Raw genomic sequence first — 27095 nt, 5'->3', positions numbered from 1 at the left:
TTGACCAGCTGGAAGGACGAGGGAAGAAGGTGCATGGGAATAGGATCATGGGGCAGTCTGGATGGACAGACACTGTGGGCTGAATTTTACTGTCCCATCCACTCTGGGAATCGTAGCAGGGGGACACGGACCACACAAAGGTCCATTGTCCTTGGATGGGATCTTCCGGCTTTGAGGTGAGTGTGGAAAATGCCACCCTGTGTGTCCCTGAGTTTAGGAAACCGATGGATGATCTAACCAAGGTTTTTAAGGAATTCAGATGTTTGATTGTTAGAGCTGTTGCCTTTGGTGAGGGAATCAAATGGAAGGGGGCGTGAGCGTAAAATTCGAACCAAGCCATCAAGGAGCTAATCCAGTGGAGTCATGGAAACCTGGACCTCTCTGCCCCAAATAACTGGATGCTGAAGGTTCATTCAAGGCTACAATGGATAGAATTTTGTTGGGTATCGAGACCAGGGGATAAGAAGCAAAGGTGGCTCATTAGAGTTGAGGTGTAGACCAACCAGGATTGCAGCTGAATGACCTTTTCCTTTTCATTAATGTTCCAGGAAGGAGATGATGGGTCTAGCTGCTGGGACAGACAGAGATATTTGGTCTCAGTGAGAGTCTGTCACCAGGAGGGAGGAGTAGGGTGCTGATTTAATCTCCACACAGGGATGGTGTCCCCACAAGTTGTTAATAGCGCACCCTGAAGTCACAGCGATGGTAGGTGAGTGTATTACAGTGCACAGATGCTGCTAGCCACATTTCAATCTTTTGAGCCACAGCTTTACAGGAACATCCCACCTCCAACCCACACCAGGATGGCCTCAAAGCTCTTTGCTTCTGTCTAGAACAGAGGTCCGAACAATCCCTACCCACCACCACTCTCCTCCGTCTGTCTGAAGTGCTTCTCTCACTCAACAATTTCTCCTTTAACTCCTCTCATTTCCTCCAAATAAAAGGTGTGGCTATGGGCACCTGTATGGGTCCTGGTTCTGCCAGTCTCTTTATGGGTTATGTGGAGCATTACCCTGTTCCAGTCCTACTCCGTCTCATGCCCCCATCCCTCCCTGCGCCCCCCCCCACCCCCCCCCCCCTCCATTGACGACTATTTCAATGTCACTTCGTGCTCTTGCCCAGACCTGGAAAAATTGATTAATTTTGCTTCTAATTTCCACTCCTTCTGTCATCCAGCTCTGACGAAGGGGCATCCAGACTCGAAACGTTAGCTCCATTCTCTGTCCCCACAGATGCTGTCAGACCTGCTGAAATCCTCCACCGTTTTCTGTTTTTGTTTCAAATTCCAGCATCCGCACTAAGTTGCTTTTATTTACAGGAACATTAATTTTTACATTATAATTGTACAGTACTGATTGGCTAGCTCTTATTATCAAAGACAAAAATTTCCATTTTCCACGCGTCCTCTGCTTTGAAATTCCTGGACCAAAGTATTTGAACCATTCCTCCACTATGTGAGTGATCTTCCACACAGGGGCTGCTTCCTCACACGATGGACATTGAGTTATAGCCCTGGCTTTTCTCCTCTAACCATTGCCCATTTTCCTAAAGAGAGGGAGACAGAGAGAGAGAAAGCATTGTCTCAGACAAGGCACACGCACAGAGAGCTCTTAACCTAAATCCCACCTGTATGGGAATGTGTAACTTGTTAACGCATTGATAGAGGTTCTTTTGACATTGATAATGGAACAATTTACTCCAACTGAAACTGAGTCCAACCTAAGAGTGGTACCACACTCAGATGTGCAACAAAATATGCAGATTTACTGAGAGATTAACGTAGTACTCAATTCCTTCCTCTAGATGCTGCTAGCGAGACACATAAATTGTTAACATTTGCTTAATTGGAAGCATCCGTTGATCATATTCATTGAGTCTCGGTTGAGAATGGCAAATTGCAATCATACGTCACCCCACCATAAACACAATTGGGAAAACAATCTTATTGTCCAACTGTGGAAAGGACAGGAACTCACTATCAGCGCAGAAGGGACAGAGACTCACTGTCGGTGCGGAAGGAACAGAGACTCACTGTCGGCGCGGAAGGGACAGGGACTCACTATCAGTGTGGAAGGAACTGGGACTCACTATTGCCCTGTACAGTCACAACAATGTTTTGTTATTCATTAACGGGATGTGGGGACCAGAGACAAGGCCAGCATTTATTGCCCATTCTAAGCACCCTTAGGAAGGTGGTGGCGAGTTGCTTCCTTGTACTACTTCTCTCCATGTGGTGTAAGTACACCCACATTGGTGTTAGGGGTCCAGTGTTTTGACCCAGCGAAGGAACGGTGATATAGTTCTATATTACAAAAGTCTGAGGTCATGTACCAGCCGACTCAAGAACAGCTTCTTCAAAAGGTGGTGATGAGCTGCCTTCTTGAAACGCTGCTGTCCTTGAAATGTATGTTCACCCACATTGGTGTTAGAGAGGAAATTCTAGGATTTTTGACCCAGGAACTGTGAAGGAACAGTGATATATTTCCAAGTCAGGATGGTGAGTGGCTTGGAGGGAACTTTCAGGCAGTGGTGTTCCCAAGTATCTGCTGCCCTTGTCCTTCTAGATGGTCATAATTGTGGATTTGGAAGGAGCTGCCTGAAGAGCTTTGGTTAGTTCCTGCAGTACATTGTGTAGATGGTATATGTGGCTGCCACTGTCCATCAGCGGTAGAGAGATTGAATGCTTGTGTAAGTGGTAGCAATCGAGGGAGCTGCTTTGTCCTGGATGGAATTGAGCTTCTTGAGTGTTGTTGGAGCTGCACCCAACCAGACAAATGGGGAGTATTCCATCACACTCCTGACTTGTGCCTTGTAGATGGTGGGCAGGCTTTGGAGAGTCAGGAGGTCAGTTATTCACTGCAGGATTCTTAACCTTTGACTTATCTGGTAGCTACAGAAAGTTCAGTTTCTGGTCAGTGGTAATCCCCAGGATGTTGATAGTGTGGGGGGGAGGGGAGTTCAGTGATCACGATGACATTGAATGTCAAGTGGCAAATGGTTAGATCCTCTCTTGTTGGAGGTGGTCATGGCCTGGCAGTTGTGTAGGGAAAATGTTTCTGGTCACTTGTCAGTCCAAGCCTGGATATTGTCAGGTCTTGCTGCATTTGGATGTGGATTAGTACAGTGTCTGAGAAATCAGAAATATTGTGCAGTAGTCTGCGAACTTCCCTTCCTCTGATCCTATGATGGAGGGAAGGTCATTGATGAAGGAGCTGAAGATGGTAGGGCCTACGACACTATTCTAGGAACTCCTGCAGTGATGTCCTAGAGCTGGGATGACTGACCTCCATCCGTCACAACCACCTTCCTTTGTGCCGGGTATGACTCCAACCAGCACAGAGTTTTTCTCTTCTCCTGATTCCTATTGACTCCAGTTTTGCTCGGGCTCCTTGATACCATACTCAGCCAGATGTTGCCTGGAGGCCAAGGGCAGACACTCCTGCCTCACCTCTGGCATTCAGCTCTTTCGTCCACGTTTGAACAAAGGCTGTAATGAGGTCAGGAGCTGAGTGACCCCAGCAGAACCCAAACTGTTAATGTTCTTAAAGTTTATTTTAGTGTCACAAGTAAACTTACATTAACACTGCAATGAAGTTACTGTCAAAATCCCCTAGTCATAGAATCATAGAACCTTATAGGGAGGGGATAGCTTGATCTTGGGTTTGGACATAGATCGTCACAACATTGAGGGCTGAAGGGCCTGTACTGTGCTGTAATGTTCTATGTTCTAGAACCCTACAATGCAGAAAGAGGCCCTTCGGCCCATCGAGTCTGCACCGACCACAATCCCACCCAGGCCCTACCCCCATATCCCTACATATTATTATCCGCTAATCCCTCTAACCTACACATCCCAGGACACTAAGGGGCAATTTTAGCATGGCCAATCAACCTAACCTGCAGATCTTTGGACTGTGGGAGGAAACCGGAGCACCCGGAAGAAACTCACACAGACACGAGGAGAACGTCCAAACTCCACACAGACAGTGACCCGAGCCGGGGATCGAACCCAGGTCTCTGGAGCTGTGAAGCAGCAGTGCTAACCGCTGTGCTACCGTGCTGCCCCACTCTGGCTTCTGTCCGGGTACACTGAGGGCGAATTTAGCACGGCCAATGCACCCTGATCAGCATGTCTTTCAGACTGTGCGAAGAAACCGGAGCACCCGGAGGAAACTCACGCAGACACGAGGAGAATGCGCAAACTCCACACAGACAGTGACCCCAGCCAGGTCCCTGGCGCTGTGAGGCAGCAGTGCTAATCATTATGCCTCTGTGAGCTTGTTATTGCCAAGTAAATGCTGCTTAATAGCACAGTTGATGACTCCTTCCATCACTTTGATGATCGAGAGATGACCGATTGGGTGGTAATGGGCTGGGCTGGATTTGTCCTGGTTCTTGTTTTCAGGACAACGCCTGGGCAATTTCCCACATTGCCGGGTTGGTGTTGTGGCTGTAATGGAACAGCTTAGCTAGGGAGCACCAGTCTTTCGGACTACTCCTGGAATATTGTCAGGGCCCATCGCTTTGCAAATCCAGTGCCTTCAGCCATTTTTAAACATCACGTGGAGCGAATGGAGTTGGTTGGAGACTGATGTCCGTCATGCTGGGGCCAGATCATCGACTCAGCAGTTCTGACTGATAACGGCTGCGAATTGGTGCGAGGGGAGTCACACTGGGGATCTCTGTGTGTTTTCTGGGTAACTATTAGTTTATCCGAATCAGAACCATCCAAGGTTTGTGATTTAAATCGCATTTTCAGACATTGTCGATTGGGAGATTTGGCAATTTGTCAGCAAACACCTTACCTGGGAACACCTGAAGGGGATCCCCCAGCTCATCATTGGGGGAGCCCTCCCCCAATCCGACACTGAGATACTCGGATGTTCTATGTGCTTTGATCTTATGCCCTCTTCAAAGAAGCTAAGCTCTGTTTCAAAACAAACCCCGCGTGTGCCTGGCAGCACCTCTACACATTCACCCGTCTACACCAATGTATGTCATGGGGTCAGGCTCCAACGACACATCAACTGCCCACATCATATTCCTCTTACAGCTTTATTATATATTATGTATTGGAAGAAAAGCTAATCTTTCTTTTAGATGTGACATTTAGAAAAAGGACTGTCTAAAGTCACTGATCTTTTACACAATTGCAACGTTTGTCAAACTTCCAGAAGGTTCCAAATAGTTTGCAAATAGAGATATCCAGACATGCGAAACATTTAAAATTCAAGGCACATTTAAGAACATAAGAACATAAGAAATAGGAGCAGGAGTAGGCCATCTAGCCCTTCGAGCCTGCCCCGCCATTCAATAAGATCATGGCTGATCTGTCGTGGCTCAGTTCCACTTTCCCGCCCTCTCCCCATAACCCTTAATCCCCTCTCTTATCAAAAACCCATCAACCCGCGTCTTAAAAAGATTTAGCGAGGCAGCCTCCACCACTTCAACGGGCAGAGAATTCCAGAGATTCACCACCCTTTGAGTGAAGAAGTTCCTCCTCAACTCCGTTCTAAACCGCCCCCCTCTTATCTTGAGGCTGTGCCCTCTAGTCCTACTGTCCTTTCTGAGCGGGAAGAGTGTCTCCACCTCTATCCTATCCATCCCATTCATCATCTTATACGTCTCAATGAGATCTCCCCTCATTCTTCTAAACTCTAACGAGTACAAGCCTAGTTTATTCAGCCTCTCCTCATAGCTCAACCCCCTCCACAAGGAGAAACAGAAACTCATCGATAATGATTTCCTTCCCTGAAGTTGTGATTAGTAATTTCCAATCTCATCAAAGCTGAAAGAATGGGAGTCATTTGAAAGGTTAATTACCTCGTCTAAAAGGCGAGAGGTAGGACCATTGTCCAGACTGGAGTTAACCCAATACCTGATAAGGGAGCACGATTCAACAGTTTGGACTGCAGCCGTTTTGAACTGTATACGGGCCGGCTGAGAACTGCCATTTGGTACACGACCCCAGGAAGAACTTGGAGAGGTGTCATCAGAGAGCGCTTTTGTCCAACAGAGGGTAAAAAGCAAGGTCTGTTGAAATAAACTGCTGTTCTGCTGAAGAAGCCCAGGTGACCTGCAGATCCCAATAACTGCAGAATTAATGGGGAACAAGACACCTTCTCCATTTCCCAGCTGACCTGCTGAGTCCAGCTAGAAAAGCCAACTATTCAACTGCAGCAGTCATCGCAGCTGCTAAAAACTCTTCACTACATGCAACCAATTTTTTTTTTGTTTTTCAAATCAAATCCAATCCAGAGTCCCAACAAGTTGGGACATTCCCGATCCAAGCTGACAAGACAGGGCTCTCACCTCCTGAATTGGGCTTGGTCTACATGATCCAAGCTGATTGGAGTAGGTATAGCTCCTCCTCCAAGGCTTCATCTCATTCGCATCTTAGCCAAAAGGCTGAGGTGCCGCTTTTAAAAATTGCTTCAAATGAAGCTGAAATGTAACCTAATGACTTCAATTAAGCGCAGCATGTCCATACTACACTTGATCTTAGCCAAAAGGCCGAGAAGCGACACGTGACCAATGCTTCAACTGCAGCGATGGACCTACAGCGAGATCTTAAAGGATTGAACAGAATTTCATCTTTACAAGTACCTTCTATACTTACTTGTAGTTAATCTTTGTATGTATTTAATTAGTAACTTTTTATAATTTTACTTATCAGCAGTGTTTTGTAATAAACTTTATCTTATTTAAGACTGAATCTTTGCTGTTGGTTATTTTAAAATTGAACAACACGCAAGCCAGAAGAGGGCGACATACAGATACACACTAATTCTTACTTCACGGGCCACTTTGAGAAAATGCCGTGACAGAGTGTTTGAACACTTCACAGACAGTTGAAGTATTTGTGCGCACATTAAGAATTTCTTTTCCTCTCGTCTCCTAATGCTTCTGTGTAACATTAAATTATGGAATTTAATGTTGGCAAATGTAAGGTTGTCCACTTTGGTAGGAATAATGGTAGGAAGGACTATTACTTACGGGGCAAAAAACTGCAGCAGGCGACGGTGCAGAGGGACCTCGGGGTCCTTGTGCATGAGTCGCAAAAACCCAGCTTGCAGGTGCAGCAGGTGGTCAGGAAGGCGAATGGGATGCTGGCCTTCATAGCGAGGGGGATTGAATATAAAAGTAGGGAGGTCTTGCTGCAGCTGTATAGGGCACTGGTGAGGCCGCAGCTGGAGTACTGTGTGCAGTTTTGGGCGCCGCACTTACGCAAGGATATTTTGGCCTTGGAGGGAGTGCAGAGGAGGTTTACTAGGCTGATTCCGGAGTTGAGGGGGTTGAACTATGAGGAGAGGCTGAATAAACTAGGCTTGTACTTGTTAGAGCTTAGAAGAATGAGGAGAGATCTCATTGAGACGTATAAGATGTTGAAGGGGATGGATAGGATAGAGGTGGAGAGACTCTTCCCGCTCAGAAAGGACAGTAGGACTAGAGGGCACAGCCTCAAGATAAAGGGGGGGCGGTTTAGAACGGAGTTGAGGAGGAACTTCTTCACTCAAAGGGTGGTGAATCTCTGGAATTCTCTGCCCGTTGAAGTGGTGGAGGCTGCCTCGCTAAATATTTTTAAGACACGGGTTGATAGGTTTTTGATGGGCAAGGGGATTAAGGGTTATGGGGAGAGGGCGGGAAAGTGGAACTGAGCCAAGACAGATCAGCCATGATCTTATTGAATGGCGGGGCAGGCTCGAGGGGCTAGATGGCCTACTCCTGCTCCTATTTCTTATGTTCTTATGTAACTCCAGTGGGCAGCATAGTTATTAGCACTGCTACCTCACAGCGCCAGGGACCTGAGTCCAATTCCCAGCTTGAGTCACTGTCTGTGTGGAGTCTGCACATTCTCCCCACGCCTACCTGGGTTTCCTCGGGCTGCTCTAGTCTCCTCCCACTATCTGAAAGACGTGCTGGTTAGATGGATTGGCTATACTAAATCCCCCCTTGGTGAACCTGAGCAGAGGCCAGAGTGTGGCGACTAGGGGATTTTCACAGTAACATCATTGCTGTGTGAATGTAAGCCTACTTGTGACACCAATAAATAAACTTTAAACAGCTATAAGGCCTCAGAGGTTTACAGCATGGAAACAGGCCCTTTGGCCCAACTTGTCCACACCGTCCTTTTTTTCAAACCCTAAAGCTAGGCCCAATTGCCCACATTTGGCCCATATCCCTCTATACCCATCTTACCCACTTAACTGTCCAAATGCTTTTTAAAAGACAAAATTGTGACCACCTCTACTGCTGCCTCTGGCACTTTGTTCCAGACACTCACCACCCTCTGTGTGAAAAAATTGCCCCTCTGGACCCTTTTGTATCTCTCCCCTCTCACCTTAAACCTATGCCCTCTAGTTTTAGACTTTGGGAAAAAGTATTGACTATCTAGCTGATCTATGCCCTTCATTATTTTATAGACCTCTATAAGATCACACATCAGCCTTCTATGCTCCAGAGAAAAAAGTCCCAGTCTTTCCAGCCTGACCTAACTTATGTTTCGTCTGAATGATAAATCATGCCAATATTTGATTTATTATTGTCACATGTATTGGTATACAATGAAAAGTATTGTTTCTTACACGCTATGCAAAGTATACCATTCGTAGAGAAGGAGAGGGTTCAGAATGTAGTGTTACAGCCATAACTAGGGTGTGGAGAAAGACCAACTTAATGTGAGGTAGGTCCATTCAAAAGTCTAATGGCAGCAGGGAAGAGTTCCTGAGTACATCTTCTAGAGTACGTGCTGCAGTCTCCAAGGCAAATTTTGGAGCAAAAGGATAACTTTTAGCAGGAAGACATGTGATAGCACATTTGACACAGTGAAGTATAAGAAGCTACTTCCTCTGGCTGCGGAGACTGGATCTGGAGAACACGCTCGCAGGATAAGGGGTCATCGTTTTGAACTGAGATGTGGCGAATTCTTTTCACTCAGTGGGTTGTGAATCTTTGGAATTCTCTATCACGGACAGCTGTGGACACTCAAGTCATTGAGAATATTCAAGACAGAGATTGGTAGACTTTTGGCTGCAAAGGGAATTAAGAGATATGCTAGTGTGAAAGGGGAGTTGAGGTTAAAGGCCAGCCGTGTAGATGGTGGAACAGATTGATGTGGGGAAATAAAGCAGAAGTAGTCATGTTTATGGAAATCTGGATGAATAAGCAGAGGGAATGTTCTAAGAATAACAAAATTCACCCACCCATATCTACCTCATCATCTTGAGAGATTCATTCAGAAAGTAACAACATCTGTCCATCTGTTACCCTAAACTTTCATTCCCTCCATTACTGGCACATGGACTACAGTGTGTACAAACTTGTCAAGGCTCCTTCAAAATAACCTCCTCCCCAAAGGCTGTATAAGCCATGAATTAGAAGCTCTGCTCTTCATCTCGAAGTCGAATCCTTGCTCAGAATCGTTGTAGCTGTTGGTCATACACATATTACCAATCCAAGACAGTTGAAGTACTTGTGTGCAAATTAAGAATTTCTTTTCCTCTTATCTCCGAATGCTTCTGTATAACTCTAGTGGGCAGCACAGTGGTTAGTACTGCTGCCCCAGGGACCTGAGTTTGATTCCCGGCTTGAGTCACTGTCTGTGTGGAGTCTGCACATTCTTCCCATGTCTGGGTGGATTTCCTCTGGCTGCTCTGGAGACAATACACATCTCTTTAACCTGTGCTTAACCCTCTCTCCACTCATATTGTCTGTACCTTTAAGAGTTGATTATCTGTAAAGACTCGCATTTCAACCATTATCATGTAAATTGAGTGTGTGTCTATATATGCCCTGTTTATGAACAGAATTCCCACTCACCCGATGAAGGGGCAGCGCTCCGAAAGCTTGTGGCTTGTGCTACCAAATAAACCTGTTGGACTTTAACCCGGTGTTGTGAGATTTCTTACAGTAAATGTCACCATCAGGGGGCAGCAAAACTCATTTTGGCAGCAACAAGCTATTTATTAGTGTCATAGGTAGGTTTACATTGACACTGCAATGAAGTTACAGTGAAAATCCCTTACTCGCCATACTCCAGCACCTTTTCAGATACACTAAGGGAGAATTTAGCATGGTCAATGCACCTAACCAGCATGTCTTTCGGATGGTGGAGGAAACTGGAGCACCCGGAGGAAACCCACGCAGACACAGGGAGAACATGCAGACACTGCACAAGCAGTCACTTAAGCCAGGAATTCACTAACCACTGTACCACCGTACCACCCCACTTGCATTTAAATAGCACCTTCAACACACTGTAAACATCCCAAGGTATGTTACAGGAGAATAACTAGATTGAAATAGTCACAGGGTTAAAACAAGGATACATTAGGAATGGTGACCAGGAGTTATATCAGGGAAGTGAGTTTTAAGAAACACCATTAATTAGGTGGGAGGTGTTAGGTGTGGGAGGCGGCACGGTGGCACAATGATTCAGATTGCTGCCTCAGCTACAGAGACCTGGGTTTGATTCCCAGCTTGGGTCACTGTGTGGGCTCTGTATGTTCTCCCAGTGTCTGCTTGGGTTTCCTTTGTGTGCTCCAGTTTCATCCCACAGTCCAAAGACGTGCTGGTTAGGTGCATTGGCCATGCTCAATTCCCCCCCAGTGTACCTGAACAGACGTTGGAGTGAGGCGACTAGGGGATCTTCACAGTAACTTCATTGCAGTGTTGATGTAAGCCTACTTGTGATAGATAAATTAACTTCACTTTAATGAGGTGAATAGACTGTTGGTGAGATAAGATGATTCAAGAGACTGGGGCTGAGATGGCTGATACAGTGATAGAGCAGAGAAGGTTGGGCTGGAGACCAGAGTTAGTGGATTCAGGGGGAGGGAACAATGGGGGAGAGGGGATGCTAATGTTACAGAGATAGGGAAAGGTGAGGTCAAGACAAGATGAGAAATTTATAGTTGCAGTGTACACAGGAGGTAATGGGTTCATGAGACATGGTGTGAATTTGGAGACAAGTATGGATGAGCTGGAGTTTGGGGTTAGCACTGCTGCCTCACAGTGCCAGGGACCCAGGTTCGATTCTGTTCAACACGACAGCTCAGTGACTATCGTTGTTTGCTGTGCAGATACATGGACCTGGGTCAGATCTCCGACTTGGGTCGGTGTCTGTGAGAGTTTGCACATTCTCCCCGTGCTTGAGTGGGTTTTCTCCGGGTGCTCTGGTTTCCTCCCACACCATAAATACGTGCTTTTAGGCTGATTGGTGTTGTCCCTAAATTAGACCTCCCTTGATCTGACACATATATAAATTTGCACGCCTTTATTGTGGAGTGCAAGAGGTGTAGGCAAAAGCCATAGGGAGAAGGAGGATTGAATGAGGCACTCACTGAATATTAAAATGGCGGCGTGGGCTTGTAGGGCCAAAGGGCCTGTTTCCTGTGCTGTGTTGTTCTTTGATGCCGGGCTTGGGTCACCTTGTGTGTGGAGTCTGCACATTCTCCTCGTGCCTGCGTGGGTTCCCTCCGGGTGCTCTGGTTTCCTCCCACTGTCTGAAAGACGTGGTTAGGTGCATTGACCCGAACAGGCACTGGAGTGTGGCGACTAGGAGAATTTCACAGTAACTTCATTGCAGTGTTAATGTAAGCCTTACCCTGTGACTAATAGATAAATTGCAACTTTAATGGAGATGGAAACCAATAAAGGTCAGAATTCCATTAGCCAGGTTTGGAAGTTACAAGGACATGAATGAGGGTTTCAGCCAAAAGCGAGGCAGCGCTGGGAGACGGGAGACGTTACAAAGATTGGTCAGCTTGGAGATTCAATTGGACAATGAGATTGCGAACAGTTTGCTGCATAACCCCAGTGTCTGGGGCATGAATCAGTGCCGAGGCAACAGAGTTCAGACTGAGGGCCACCAAAGATAATGGCTTCTGTCTTCTCAGATGAGAGCTGTCCCACCCAGCTGGATAACATTGGAGGTGCGTGAAAGGAGAATGGTATAGTCAGCCCCTATCAAAGGCTGCAGACAGGTCAAGGAGGGTGAGTAGGAAAATTTACCTTTATCCATCCACAGAGGATATCATTTACGTCTCATACAATGGTTCCTACAGTGCAGGAAACCACCATTTGGCCCATTGATCCTGCATTGACAACAATTCCACCCAGGCACTATCACCGTAACCCCATGTATTTACCTTGCTAATTCCCCCTGACGCCAAGGGGCAATTTAGCATGGCCAATGAACCTAACCCGCACATCTTTGTGGATCATGGGAGGAAACCAGAGCATCCAGAGGAAATCTGCGTAGACATGGGAAGAACATGCAAACTCCACACAGACAGTGATCAAGACCAGAATTGAATCCAGGTCCCTGGTGCTGTGAGGCAGCGGTGCTAAACCAAGAGAAAATGCTGGAAAATCTCAGCAGGTCTGATAGCATCTGTAAGGAGAGAAAAGAGCTGATGCTTCGAGTCCAGATGACCCTTTGTCAAAGCATTGCTAACCACTGTGCCGCCGTGCTGCCTTACTTCTAGAGAATAAAGTTCAAATACCTCCAAGGCAGATTGAGAACTTTGATGCAAGGTTTAAAAATTAATATAGAAATGAAAAGCTGACAACAACAATTCTTTTCTTTAAACTACACAAAAAAGGGAATGTTTGTGGTTGAATTAGCAGTCTTCAACCCTGAGCAGGTTTTTTTCAGCTTTGTGACCTTGCTAAACGATCACCTAGCAACCAAAACTGAACAATGTGAAACATCACCTTTACCTGTAAACCTGAACCCTATCCTAGGTATCACAGGGTGTGGCAAAATACAGCATCAGGATAAAAGAGTGGTTAAGTGAAGCTTCTGGAGAACAAAAGCGTCAATGCTATTCTTAGAATATCTCAATCTTTGGAATCCAAACTTTCCACTTGATCTTTTACCGCAACAAAAACTCAAAGCTGTTACTTTTAAAACCCTCCCCCTGTTCAGTTGACAAATTCGCAGTGCAGAAGTAGACTTGTTAATTAATCTGTCTGCAAAAAGAAACTTGCATTTTCAAAATGTCCTGAAGCTGTTTATAGTCAATAATGTATTTTCTTTTTGAAGTGTCATCACTATTGTGTTTCACAAAAAATGGCACTCAAATTGCACATATCTCAATCTCAAGCTAGGAGCCAAAGTAGACAAGACGGCAATGAGAAAATCACATTAACCTTTCTCACAAGAGTTAGAACCATAGAAAACAGGAGCAGGAGTAGGCCATTCGGCCCTTTGAGCCTGCTCTGCCATTCACCATGATCATAGTTAATCATCCAACTCAATATTCTGGTTCCCCCCCCAAATCCCCCTTATCTTTTGACCTTCTTCACCCCAACAACTGTATCTAAGCCTTCTTGAAAACATACAAGGTTTTGGCCGCAACTGTTTTCTGAGGTAGAGAATTCCATAGACTTACCACTCTCTGGGTGAAGAAATTTCTCTGCATCTCTGTTCTAAACGGTCTACCCTGTATCCTCAGACTGGACTCCCCCACCAATCGGGAACACCCTTCTTGCATCTACCTTGTCTAGTCCTGTTAGAATCTTATCAGTTTCGATGAGATTTCCCTCCTCATTCTTCAGAGCTCCAGTGAATACAATCCTTACCGACTCAATCTCTCCTCATTCGTCAGTCCCATCATTCCAGGAATCAGTCTGGTGAGCCTTTGCTGTACTTCCTCCTTTGCAAGAACATCCTTCCTCAGGTAAGGAGATCAAAACCGCACACTAAGTTGCAGGCCCTGTATAATTGCAGCAAGACATCCCTGCTTCTGTAGTCAAATCATCTCACTACGACGGGCAACATGCCATTTGCCTTCTTCACTGCCTGCTGCACCTGCATGCTTACTTTCAATGACTGCTGTACAAGGGCATCTTGTTGCACATTGCCCTCTCTCAGTTAATAGCGTTCAGCCCTTCAAGCCAGTTCTGCCACTCAACTCGATCATGGCTGATCTATCTGCTAAAAATGGTGATTATCCCAAGCTACGCACAACTACTCCAGAGAATCTCAAGACTGTGCCCTTGGCACGACTGTCGTGAACTCTCCAATCAATGACCTTTCCTGCTCAGACGTGTGGTGGAGCAATTCTGCTCAATATTCAAAAACGAAACTGTCCAAGGATATCATCCTGTTAATATTTACACCACACAAGTGCTTGCCAATGACCACGTCCATCATAAACAAGAACCCCCAATGCACCATTAATGTCAAACCCATCAGCATCGGTATTATTAGCCGCGTGATAGCGCAGAACTTGAATCTTGCTGAAAAGAGAGACGTGCTGAAGCTTTTCATTTTGCACTCATCAGGACAAGTATAAGAATGCCAAATTTCAAACAATCACCACAATTTATAACATGGGAGAAAAGTGCATTTGGCGGGTTAACTTAGATTGGCCACTGTGTTGCCATGCAGAAAACGACAGGATTCCCAAGCTCCCTGGTAATTAAAAAAAATGCAACGCTTGAGTATATTCCTTTTGCTTGCAGAGAATAGACTCTTGTGTATGGGTGCACATAATTCCTAGCAATGTGTAAATGAGTCATGTTATCAGCTTGACTGATTATCTTAAATAGGTTGTTAGTGCAGGCCTTAGCACACTCGGGATTATTCAGCAAGTCCTGCCCAATTGTGGAATCACGTCAAGTAGTAGACATTCTGTTTTCAGTTTTGGAGCATGGGCTGGATGGTGAGAAGTGGAACTCTCTAAACACAGGAGAGGCTGAGGTGGCAGAAGTTACAGATTTAGGTTTTGAGGAGTTAGGAACCACTTTTTGCAAAGTTTCCTGCGTCTGCCTTCCTCTGTAGCCACATTACAAACAGGGCTAAAGCTTCCAGACTTCAGATCATCAGAGATCAGAAGTATGATCAAAGGTGCACATCAGGACTTCTACAATGAAACCTTTGCCTCAACAGTTACGGGTCAAAACACAAATACAGTTTTTGTTTTATACATGAATTCAGCTGATGTGCACAACAGTGGTACGGGTGCCATTATCGTCCCAGCAGCTTGTTCCAGACACTCACCACCCTGTGTGTGAAAGAATTGCCCTTCTGGGCCCTTTTGTATCTCACCGCTCTCACCTTAAACCTATGACTTCTAGTTTTAGACTCCCCTACCTTTGGGAAAAGATATTGATTATCCAGCTGATTTGTGCCCCTCATTATTTTGTAGACCTCTATAAGTCTCGTACACTCCAGGGAACAAAGTCCCAGTCTATCTGGCCTCTCGTTAAAAGTCAAGCAAATTTGTTACAAACAAATTGCACACATCAAGCCAGTGACTCAGCTCAGAATATTCTTAACATTAAAGGAAAAGACAGATTTGGAAAGACCAAAATCTATGATTTGGTTATCACAGAATGCCTACAGTGCAGAAGGAGACCATTCAGCTCATTGAGCCTGCACTGACAACAATCCCACCCAGACCCTATTCCCCATGCATTTACCCTGGCTAGTCCCCATGACACTAAGGGCAATCTAGCATGATTTGGAAAGGCCAGAACCTGAGAGTTGGTTGTGTGGCTGGATAATTATGGTGACAGTTATCTTCATTCCCTTCATGATGCTACTTTTTAAAATGAGGCCATTAGGATGATGTCAGGAAAAAGACTAATGGAGATATGGAACTCTCTCCCTAAAGAAACATTGCACTAACGGTGGTCAGAAGTTCAAAACTAAGATTAAGAAAAATCCCTTGAAGAATAAAGGTACTGAGGCAGAGGTGAAATACAGATGAGCCATGATCTAACTGAGTGGCAGAACGGTCTCCTCTTATTCCTACATTACGCTGAATTCTCAAGGAATCCACGTGTACATTTTTCTATTTACTGAAAGAGCAGAAGAAACACCTTCCCAAATTCAGGCTGCTCCTTGTCAGAATGGATTAGACTGACCTTTAAACCCTTACAAAACACCAAACAGCCAGGGTTTCCATCATCTCAAACCTTTATTCAAACTTCAGAAATAACAGGTATAATTACAAAAAAATACCTCTCCAAAAGGTAAAAGGTACAAATCAGTACAAAGTACAACAGAAGGTGGTGGGAGAATCAGTGTGTACGACCTTCATTAATAGTTTACATTCTACAGTGCAGCCTTCACCGTGGTTACATGTTGGCTGAAAGCAGAATTTCCTTCACATGTGTTTTCTTGTCCAACAATGCCCAAGCCCTCACTCCCCCCAAACCCTCTCCCCATTTCTCAAAGCTCACACTTTTTTCCCTGCAATATTTTTCCATGGGTACTGATGAGTCCAAGTGATCATTCTTCATATGCAATGATGATGAGTGGCAGCCTTGACTATTCCATCCCTGGTCCCAAACACCACCACCTCCCCCACACCCCCCGCTCCACCCCTCACCCAATGTCCATGAGCCCTTTCTAAGACGGCTACTTGACTGTCAATGAGGAGCAGGAACTCTGGCTGATTGGACCGTTCCCATCCAATACCCACAACATCATGTCAACAGAGAACAGCTTTCTCTGCACAAACCAGACATGGAAAAAGTGGAATCCTGACAGCTGGAGGGTGATAAATAGAAAAGGGAAATAACATCTGCTGATGTCACAGAATCACAAAATTATTGCAGCACATAAAGAATCCTCTACCACAGAAGGCTGTGGAGGCAAAATCGCTGAATATGTTTAAGAAAGAAATAGATAGATTTCTAGACTCTAAAAGGCAGCAAGGGGTACGGGAGAGAGAGCAAGAGTCTGGTATTGAGACAGAGGTCATGATGTGGAGATGCCGGAACATCCAGCCACCTGACGAAGGGACAGGCTGTCCCGAAAGCTTGCGGCTTTTGCTACAAATAAACCTGTTTGGACGTTAAACTGGTGTTGTCGGATTTGTTTCTGTTTTGAGACAGAGGAACAGCCATGATCATATTGAATGGCAGAGCAGCTCAAAGAGCTGTATAAACTCCTCCTGTTAATATTTTCTACATTTTCCCAGGAAAAGCCCAACACTGTAAGAAATTGATCCTCATTTCACCTCTTCTTCTTGTGGTATTCATTTTTCCTACAGCTTGCACAAGAAAGCAAGACTTTCTCTATTTGTTCCACCAATTTTGAATGACCTCTCTGAAGGACATTCCTGAATCTTTCTGCTCTAAGCGGGAAGAATGTCACTCTCTCCAATCCCTCCACGTGACTGAAGTCTCTCATTCCTAGCAGCACTCTGGTTAAGCTGAAGCTGTACCTCTAACCTCTATCCATCCTCTCACTTGGTGGAGATGTACGTGCTGAATGGATTTCTGTCAGAGATTTGACTGCTCTCTGGTATCCCAGTTGGGTGTTCACCGATCCTAGCTGTGACATTTCAGCCGAGTATCTGACTGCAGTAGGTTGGATCCAGTCTTCACCCATACACATAGCTGCTCTCTCAACAAAGGCCAACAACTAGGAGAGACGGGCACATCCCTGCTCCACACCAGTCCCTGTCACATCTGCTAGCCCATGACACGGAAGACATTTCCCAAACCATTACACTCTCTAAGATTAGCAAACTCAAAGACATCGAGACTCAAATCGAGGAACATTTTACACCAAATGTAAATGTACTCAAGACTTCGATAATTTCATTTAATGCATAACAATTAAAGCCAGGGAAAGAAGAAAGCTTCTATACAATCAAACTGAAACACTAGCCAGAGAAGGACATGGGGATTGACCCTATTCTCATTCCACTTTCTGGCAATAGAAATAGAGTTATTCTAAAATGGACCACAAAGGGCGGAATTTTACTGGCATATCAATCTGAGGTTCGTACGATTCCATCCTAGGCCAATGGAGAATGCCATTCTCCGAGCTTCATCCGCTCTCAGAATCGGGGTGGGTGTGCCAGTAAAATTCCGGCAAAAGCATCTACAGCGTTCCAGACAGACTAGCTACAATTAAAGTCAACATCACACAAACTTTAAATTCCACATTAGTGTTTGCAACATTAGCCATTTTCTCAGCAAGTCCTCATTAGTAATCACTAATATTAAATTCTTCATATAGCCGACCCCACACTGACACATTGGTAAGATGAGAACAACATTCACAAAACAGTTCAACACTAAAATACAACTTCCAATTTATTACAAAACATTTACATAACAAATCTGAAAACTCACCAGGTTTCATACCAAAGGTTAGGGATAACGAATACACTCGTTGGCATTTTTTTCAAAGAAAGATGGGTAATAAAACCACCGCTCTGTTTTTGGTAGCTCCAAGCACCTCCTCAAAAAAAAAGAGTACCACCCAATGGGAAAGCTTCAGGCTGGAATTTTACTATAAACGGAATTGATCTATTCAATTTAAAAATAAATTTTGACGATCAGCTGAGATAGCACAGTCATGTCCGAATCATTTGTTCATCTAACAAATGGCACAGAAATGACACAAGTTATTCCCTCTCCCACAGCCTCTCCTCTTCCATAAATATACAGCTACAGTGATAGCCGTCATACAAGTGCCTAACATCCTCAAGTGGCCACCTACATGAGGCAAGATGGCGACAGCTCTGTCTTTCTGACTGTGGAGGTGCATCACAAACCACCCCCGATTCTGTTTTGTAATTAAGCCCAGTATATGCACCTCCCCGAAGTCTAAAACTCTGTGTTTCATTGGTATTCTCCACTGGTTCTTTAACCATATCTGTGCCTCCACCGTTCCTTCTCATTCAGCAGTTTGCACACCTTCCTCTTTTTTTTAAAGAAGTGTGGTGGGTCACCAGGCTACAGGGGAAGGGGAGCAGCTTTACCTTCCCTCCTCCGACCCACCCTCCTGCTTGCTCAGGGTCAGCAAGATCACCAATTCCAGCCACCCGACACACCTAACAATTGACACTGTGCCCTTTCAATCCTTACAAGAATCATAAAATAATACAGTACAGAAATAGGCCACTGGGGCCATCGCACCTGCGATCGATTCATCTTACTCGACCAAGCATCTCGGCCATTGAACCACAATGGAGTCAGTCATCCAAGTCAAATAAACATCTCAAGACACCAAGTCCTTAGTCCTTTTTCACTTCATCAAGGTCTCAACCATTTTTTCCTACACAAAAAGCTTGAACAAAACAGTACAAAATGCAAAAACACTAACTTAACAAGGTAATGCAAATAATTTTTTTTAATATAAAAAGGTTTGCGTGAAACTCTGTCCTACTAGTGATAAATCACACACCTTAACCAATCCTAAAAACCATTTATTTTCCAATATTAACAGAAAGACAAAGGATGCTTCAGAGACCATGGGTAGGCCGAGCAAAAGAGTGGGATAAGAGTCACCCACGGAGAACAACCCAGGACTTTGAACAACTTAAAGAAAAATCATAAACATACACCTCTGTCCTTTCCCTCCCTCCTCGCCCCTGAAAGAAACAGTAGAAATAAGAAAATAAAGTTATAGCCAAATAAAGAGTGAAGGCTGTCATTTCAGCTTCTATAGTGTTGACGTTAAGGGTGCAGTAAACTGTACCAATGAGAGACTTAATGGAAGCATTTTGGTTCAGCTGAACTGCCGGGATATAAATACATCGTACCTGCCTCAACAACTGCCCTGACAATTTTTATAACCTAATCAAAAGCTGCTCCACACCAAGAAAGTGCACCACTAAATGGTGCTCATTAGATGCTGATGAGGAGCAAGAACCCTGGCTGTTTTGTGTTTCATCCCCTTCACCCTACCATCACACCAGACCCACCCACCCTCCCCACTGCAACCTCTTCATTACAGCCCTAACTGAAACCAACAGATTCACTATGTACTGGGGCAATCGCCAAAGGATTTTCTGGTGTGTTTGCATGAGAGCTTCCTAAAAAATATATATATATAAAACTAAAATCACACATACAAAACTCTTGCCAAATACAGAAAATTCTTAGTAATTTCAGGGAAGATTAAAACCAGGGCACTTTCTAAACGTACATACAGTACAAAAGGCAAATCTTGGTAAGGTTGACATTGATGAGTTTTCAACCGGTAAATATTCCTCAGTTTGTGTTGTGTATTAAAGAGGCAAGAGAGTTTGTTTTCGAATTGTGCGCTACACAATGGAACCATCACGATGCTGTGCTGGAATCATGACAGGAACAGCCCCCATCCGATTCAGACTAGGGGCAGCTACCTTGAATGAAGGGTTGATGTTCGGGCTGTGATTGGGCAGACGTTCCAGGTCGTCAGTTGCCAGCCGGTCATAATGGGTCTTGTAGGGTTCCATGTTGGAGGGAGACATGGAGCCCAGGGAAGAACGCTGAGAATCCACCGTGTAGCTTCGGGCCGTCGAAACACGACTTTTTGGGGCAGGAACATCCTCTCTGTTAAGAGGAGGGAGCAAGGCATCATTTAAATACAATGTAAACAAACAGAATCTACAAGACTTTTGCACGTACAAAGTTTCTTTTATTGCTACTGGAGATTGGAAAGCACTTCACAGCCAATGACGGACTTTTGAAGTAGATTCTTATAAATGTAGGAAATTTGACAGCTCCATAATTAAACAACGTGATAATCCGTTTTCCTTTTGTGACGTTTGTTGAAATATTAAGAAATCTCACAACATCTTAACCAGGAATCACGAATGTTCAGAGCGCTGCTCCTTCATCAGGTGCGTGGAGATAGATTCACAAAAATAGGGTTGGAATGTGATCTTTACACGATTCTTCCAACCGTTCTTCACATTCCAATCTGTAATTATCTTGCAGTTGTATCTTTGCCTATATATGCCATGTTTGTGAACCTACCTCCATTCACCTGATGAAGGAGCAGCGCTCTAAAAGCCGGGATTCCAAATAAATCTGTTGGACTTTAACCTGGTGGTGAAAGGCTTCTAACTGTGCCCGCTCCAGTCAAACCCCGGCATCTCCATCCCAGTTGAAATATGGACTCGGAACCTGGAATAACTCACTTGCCCTTCCGAGAAACAGTAATATCATGTGATCTTCAATGTCTGCCTTAGAGCACATGACGACTCCTCTGAAAGACAGCACCTGAGACACTATTTCACTCCATTAGATACTGCAGTGAAGTGTCAGCTTTGATTATGTGTTCAGGTCCATGACCTGCTGACTCAGAATGCTACTTGCTGAGCCGCAGCTGATACTCTTCATACGGAATTTAGCACTAACAGCTTTTCCAGCCATCACACTTTAGGGAGTCTTCCAAAACCTTGGAGGTGGTGAAAAGGAGATTTTCTGGAATGGTAAAAGGAATGAGGGACTCTGTGCTGTGCAGAGACTGGGGGGGGGGAGGCAGTGGCGAAGTGGTAGCGTCGTTGGACTTGTAATCCAAAGACCCAGGGTAATGTTCCAAAGACCTGCGTTCAAATCTCACTATGGCTGATGAGGTGAAATCTGAATCCAATAAAACAATTCTGGAATTAAAACATGACCGTAATATGACCATGAAGCCACTGTCAATGGCCATAAAAATCCACCTGGCTCACTAATGCCCTTTAGGGGAGGAAATTTGCTCTCCTTACCTGGTCTGGCCTTTATGTGACTCTAGAGCCACAGCAATGTAGCTGACTCTCAAAAATACCCTCAAGGATAGGTAATGAATGCTGGCTCCGCCAGCAATGCCCGCATCCCATGAATGAATAAAACAAAAACGCTCTCCTTTGAGCAGATTTAAAAGTGCTAACAAGCAAGGCACGTCACCAAAACTTTTTGGTCTTGCACATACCAGGACAGACACAAGAATGCCAAATTTCAAACAATCGCAACATTTCATACTACAGGAGATACAGGCTGACAAGTCAACTCCAAGAGGGGAGGGGAAACTGCTGTCACCTTATTTCATAGGGCTGCTCCTTCTCGTAGGTTTTCTTCTTCTTTCTCCAAAATAGGAACCACATGCCAACGGCCAGTAAGATTAAAATCAGCAGCACTGCTATCACGATTCCCGCGACCTTCCCAGCATTGTTCGATGCTTGAAATAAATAAGTAACGTGAGGAACTTCAGTTCTTACTTGGTGAAGAAATCAATAACATTTCCACAATAAACACACATTTTCCACTTCCCTTGCCCCCCCCATCAATCTGCATTGCTCATGGTGGGCCAAATGATCTACACTTGCACTGTAATAATTCTGTAACTCACCTCCAGAAGGTACTAAGTGATATTAAGAATTCCAAGACTCCCAACAATCTTAAATACACCCAGAATGGCTATTTTCACATGAAGAATCACACAGCCTGGGAGACCATTCTGCCCGTTATATTCACTCTTTTGAAAGATCTATCCTTTCCGCTGTCCTTTCCCAATGCCCCTGCTAACACGTCCCCACAGTATTTACCCGATTTAGTTTTGAAACTTACTATTAAATCTGCTTCCACCATCCTTCCAGGCAGCACTTTGTCGGATTAAAATAACTCACTGCATTGAGAAAGACAGTTCTTTGCATCTCACCTTTTCTTTCAATATTGCCCAGATAGGGAGCCAGAGTTGCCAAAGCTACAATAGTTTACGGGCAAATGCAAGAACAAAAATGACGGTAAGCTACACACTGTCAAGAAAACCCAACTGGTTTATGAATGCCCTTCAAGGAAGGCAATCCTGGGAGTTCATCGATCTAAACCACAATAAAATCCCAGACTATCCGATCATTAACTGTGGGAGTTTATCGCCTGTAAATTGGCTGCCATATCACTGATTGTGACTACACTTTGCAAGTCCATTTGGAACAAACAAAGATAGAAATTTAAAATTTATTTATTAGCGTCACAAGTGGGCTTACATTAACACTGCAATGAAGTTATTGAGAGAATACCCAGTCGCCACTCTCCAGTGCCTGTTTGGGTCCACTGAGGGAGAATTTAGCACGGGCAATGCATCTAACCAGCACATCTTTCTGGGAGGAAAAATGGAGCACCCGAAGAAAACCACGCAGTAACAGGGAGAAACTGCAAACTCCACACAGACAGTGACCCAAGCCGGGAATTGAACCCAGATCCCTGGCACTGTGGGGAAGTAGTGCTAACTACTGTGCTACCGTGCTAATCGTTAAAAGGTGCTGTAAAAATCATAGAAATCCTACAGTGCAGAAAGAGGCCATTTGGCCCATCGAGTCTGCACCAACCACAATCCTACCCAGGCTCTACCCTACATCCCTACATATTTTACCTGCTAATCTCTCTAACCTACGCACCTCAGGACACTAAGGGGCAATTTAGCATGGCCAATCAACCTAACCTGCACATCTTTGGACTGGAGCACCCAGAGGAAACCCATACAGACACGGGGAGAATGTGCAAACTCCACACAGGCAGTGACCCGGGGCCAGAATTGAACCCAGGTCCCTGGAGCTGTGAAGCAGCAGTGCTAACCACTGTGCTACTCTGCCACCCCGCAAGCCTTTATCTTTCTACTTCTCCAAACTTCTGCCTCAGGGAAGCAAACCTGGGGCTAAAAACCACTGGGAAAGAATTCCGGAAAAGGACAATAATAATAAACCAGCACTGGAAATAAACTACTTACGGGCAGTGACTAACAATTTGACATAACACTGTGAGCTCGCAATTTTGTTGCGAGCCTCGCACTTGTAGTCGCCGGAGTAACTCGCTGAAGCATTTTTCACGTTCAGAGTTCCCAGTACCCGATCTGCACAGAAAAAGAAAACAATTGTTTAAAATAAGAGAAAGCTGGGTGAGTGGCAACAAGATAAAATCATAAGCTGGCTGTTTGGTGACAGTCACACCTGGGTTTCAAAAGTCTGTGAAGGGCAAAAGGCAGCAAGGGATGGGCGAATGGAGGGTCCAGCATCATTTCACATCTCTAAATTTAGGTCCCACGAGCCTCAATCTCAGGACTGGTGGGCACGGGGAATGTGATGGTTGAATTGAAGGAATGAGGGGGGCAATTTTGGTACAGTAGCGGATGCATCAGAGAATGAGGAGGTACAGACAGAGCAAGCCAGAGGACAACAGTCAGGCAGGAGTAATTGCTCATTCGCTGAATTCAATGTATTGTATCCATTGCCCATAACACTGTCGCCTCTACACCGGGTAGATCAAGCACAGAACGGATGACTGCTCGATGGAACACCTACATTTAGTCTGCAGGCGTAAGCTTGAGCTGCCAGTTGACTGACACTGCGGCAGTGAGAGTTGAAGTTAATTTGAATAGCAGCAATTTGTCTTTCGGTTAGGCACGGTACAGTTATCCAGATGCAATGTTTTGTTTTTGACAATTTCAGCTCATAACCTCTGCCCCAATCATATTTCATCAATTGCATATTAACAATTCTACCTCCCTGTTTACATCTCTAGATTCAGCTTCTTTAAAAAAAAACTTGCCCCATTACTACTCCCTTTCATCTCGTATTATCATTCCTTGAGCCATTTAATCTCTCTTAACTACCGCCTGGTCACAGACCCTTCCTTTCCACTTTCTCTCTACATCTGTAACTTGCTTAAAACCAGCTGCGCCCCGAATGGCATCGATCTGAGCTTTTTCATGCCATTTTTCTCTGAACATGTGTTGCCAGACACGCTGAATATTTCCAGCATTTTCTATTTTGATTTTCATTTCCAGCAGGCGTGCTATTCAGACAGAGGGCGGTGAATGCTTCCATGCCATGCAAGTGCCTTCCCATTCAAGGTGGTAGCTTTGCCAGGCAGTAGGGTAGATAACAACCATCAACACATGTATCTGAAGGCCTATCTCCCACTACAATGCAAACGAATGGTAGTGCCTTACATTAACACACCCTCACCCATCACTGTGTTTACACACATACACAGTCCCAGCGAGTTCACTGTAAAACACGTTTACCTGAAACTGCAGTGGCAGGCAATAAAGTTGAAGATCCCTCTCTGGTCCAAGTATAGAGGATTGGGAGGGTTCCTTCGCTTAAACATTTCAGTGTTAAATCTTTTCCAACTTCTTGATCTCCTTCCACGGAGCATATTGGCTTGGATGGTTTCACTGTGGAACAAACGCAAAGCACAAAAGCATTCAGGATTGTGTAGGGCAGAGATAAGCTGAAGTCCCGTCGCATGTTGGGAATGATGACAACCCCAGGAAGCAGGTGAGTGAAAGGAGGAAGATGCACAGACAATTTATATTTGATGAATTTCAATGTGTGGATGGCGAAACATATGCTAGAGCTCAGACAGTTGTGTGGTGATTGAGAAACATTTATCTGTTTGGGACAAAGGGAAGTTCCTGGGGATATTATTAAATTAGAAAGAGTGCAGAAAAGATTTACTGGGATGGTTTGAGTTATAAGGATAGACTGGAACTTTTTCCTCTGGAGCATAGAAAGCTGTGGGGTGATCTTATAGAGGTCTATGAAATAATGAAGGGCACAGATCAGCTCGAGAGTCAATACCTTTTCCCAAAGGTAGGAGAGTCTAAAACTAGAGAGCATAGGTTTAAGGTGAGAGGGAGAGATACAAAAGGGTCCAGAGGGGCAATTTTTTCACACAGAGGGTGGTGAGTGTCTGGAACAAGCTGCCAGAGGTAGTAGTAGAGGTGTGTACAATTTTATCTTTAAAAAAGCATTTAGACAGTTTCGTGGGTAAGATGGGTAGAGAGGGATATGAGCCAAACATGGGCAATTGGGATAGCTTAGTGGTTAAAAAAAAAAGGGGGTGGCATGGATAAGTTGGGCTGAAGGCCCTGTTTCCATGCTATAAACATCTAAGATTCTGAGTGGGCTGAATTGTCTAGTTGAACGGTGAAACATAGATATTGATCGCATCCCTACGATAGGTGGCAGAACCGACTGAAGAATTAAATATGAAGGATACGACACATGGGTTGCCATTATAATGGTGGTGGATGTTGAGGTACATAACTGACGTACAATATTTAAAATCAAGCACCAATGATAGTAAGAGCTCAATTGGAGATTCCCTGTTGTCTTCCCCACTGATATTTCAGGGTTTGGAAAGCCCAACAGTGAAAAGGGGGCAGGAACTGCAGACTCTATGAACAACTACCGTTTCTATCACCTGTGTGCCATAAGGAGCAGGAAGACACACTGAAAGAAGTGCAAAGCCTCACATACTCACCGTCAATCGTCGGTGGCCTCACACTGCCATTATTTTTCTCTTGGTCAAAATTCACAGTCCACATTAATCTGCTATTCCATCCATTATCTTTAGGTTCTTACAATCACCAAAATAATTTCACCTCCTTGCAACGTTTCCCCTTTAGATCATCTCCACTCCTGACCTTTCCAACCTTGGCTATATCCTCCTGCACCTGACTCATGTTAACTGTCATGTGAGGTGGAGGACCAATAAACATGCCCCAGTCATCAGGGCAAGGGTTTGTTGCCAACAATTAGCAAACCAGTCAACAATCAACTTGTTTGATGCCACCAAAGACAACGTCCTTACCCAAAACATCCAGTGTCATCGATACGGTCTTTGAACCGGGAGACTTCTTCACTTTGCAATGGTACCTTCTCGAATCGCTGGGTTTCAACCTTGTGATGTTGAGTGAAGCGTCGCCCATTTTGGGATCTGATGAGCTGAAGTGCACACGGCCTTTCATATCTTCAAGCTGTGTTTCATAGATCCTGTCCCCCGAATAGTCAATGACCTGTTTTATTGTAAAACACTCCAGTCATTAAGCAGCCCAGGTGAGTCAATTAAGACAGTGACAAGTTCACCCAAACAGGTAGAATGATGGAAGACAGGGAGAGGTGGGCTTTGTGACATTAATAACATAAGAAATAGGAGTAGGCCAAAAAAGCCCTTAAGATGGTCCATCATTCACTAAGATGTGGCTGATTTTCCTTATCACCTCCACTTTCCCACCCGAGCCCCATCTCCTCAATTCCCTTACAAGTCCAAAGGTTAGCTCAGCTTTCTCGAGCGCTAAATGACCCAGGTTAATTTCTGACCTTGGGTGACTGTAGAATCTGCACATCCTCCCCGTGTCTGTGCGGGTTTCCTCCAGGTGCTTCAGTTTTCTCCCACAGGCTAAAGATGTGCGGGTTAGGTTAATTGCTCCTTAATGTACAGGGGCGGGGTGGTGGGGTGGGTGGATTAGCTGTGTAAATAAGGGGATAGGGCCTGGGTGGGAGACCCAGACTTGATGGGCCAAATGGCCTCCTTCTATTCTGTAGGCATTCTTTGATTCTATAATCTATCTTGATTATAAT

At 44.8% G+C, this 27095-nt stretch overlaps 1 protein-coding gene and 1 non-coding gene across 4 annotated transcripts in view; both read right to left on the bottom strand.

The window, feature by feature from the left end:
* Nucleotides 1–1079: 1079 nt before the first annotated feature.
* The window catches only part of cxadr (CXADR Ig-like cell adhesion molecule), a 98703-nt gene continuing 72687 nt past the window's right edge, over nt 1080–27095 (bottom strand). For 2 of the 3 annotated variants that reach the window (XM_080203377.1, XM_080203379.1), the window contains exons 3-7: nt 26326–26530; nt 24752–24904; nt 23456–23578; nt 21769–21907; nt 15914–20295 (exon numbers count right to left, since the gene is read on the bottom strand). In XM_080203377.1, coding sequence (XP_080059503.1) covers nt 20025–20295; nt 21769–21907; nt 23456–23578; nt 24752–24904; nt 26326–26530 — 891 coding nt within the window. In that variant the 3' untranslated portion in view covers nt 15914–20024. Of the gene's footprint in view, nt 1546–15913; nt 20296–21768; nt 21908–23455; nt 23579–24751; nt 24905–26325; nt 26531–27095 lie in introns of those variants that run through there. The other variant, XM_080203378.1, reaches the window with a different exon arrangement.
* On the bottom strand, nt 6334–6525 carry LOC145353567 (U2 spliceosomal RNA). The gene has a single exon (XR_013888738.1). It is a non-coding gene; the product is annotated as a U2 spliceosomal RNA (small nuclear RNA).

Source organism: Carcharhinus amblyrhynchos, chromosome 15 (assembly GCF_965287045.1).
Source record: "Carcharhinus amblyrhynchos chromosome 15, sCarAmb.v2.hapA, whole genome shotgun sequence".
Lineage (NCBI taxonomy): Eukaryota > Metazoa > Chordata > Chondrichthyes > Carcharhiniformes > Carcharhinidae > Carcharhinus > Carcharhinus amblyrhynchos.
The sequence above is the reverse complement of the archived record's forward strand: the minus strand, read 5'-3'. Positions and strand labels throughout refer to the sequence as shown.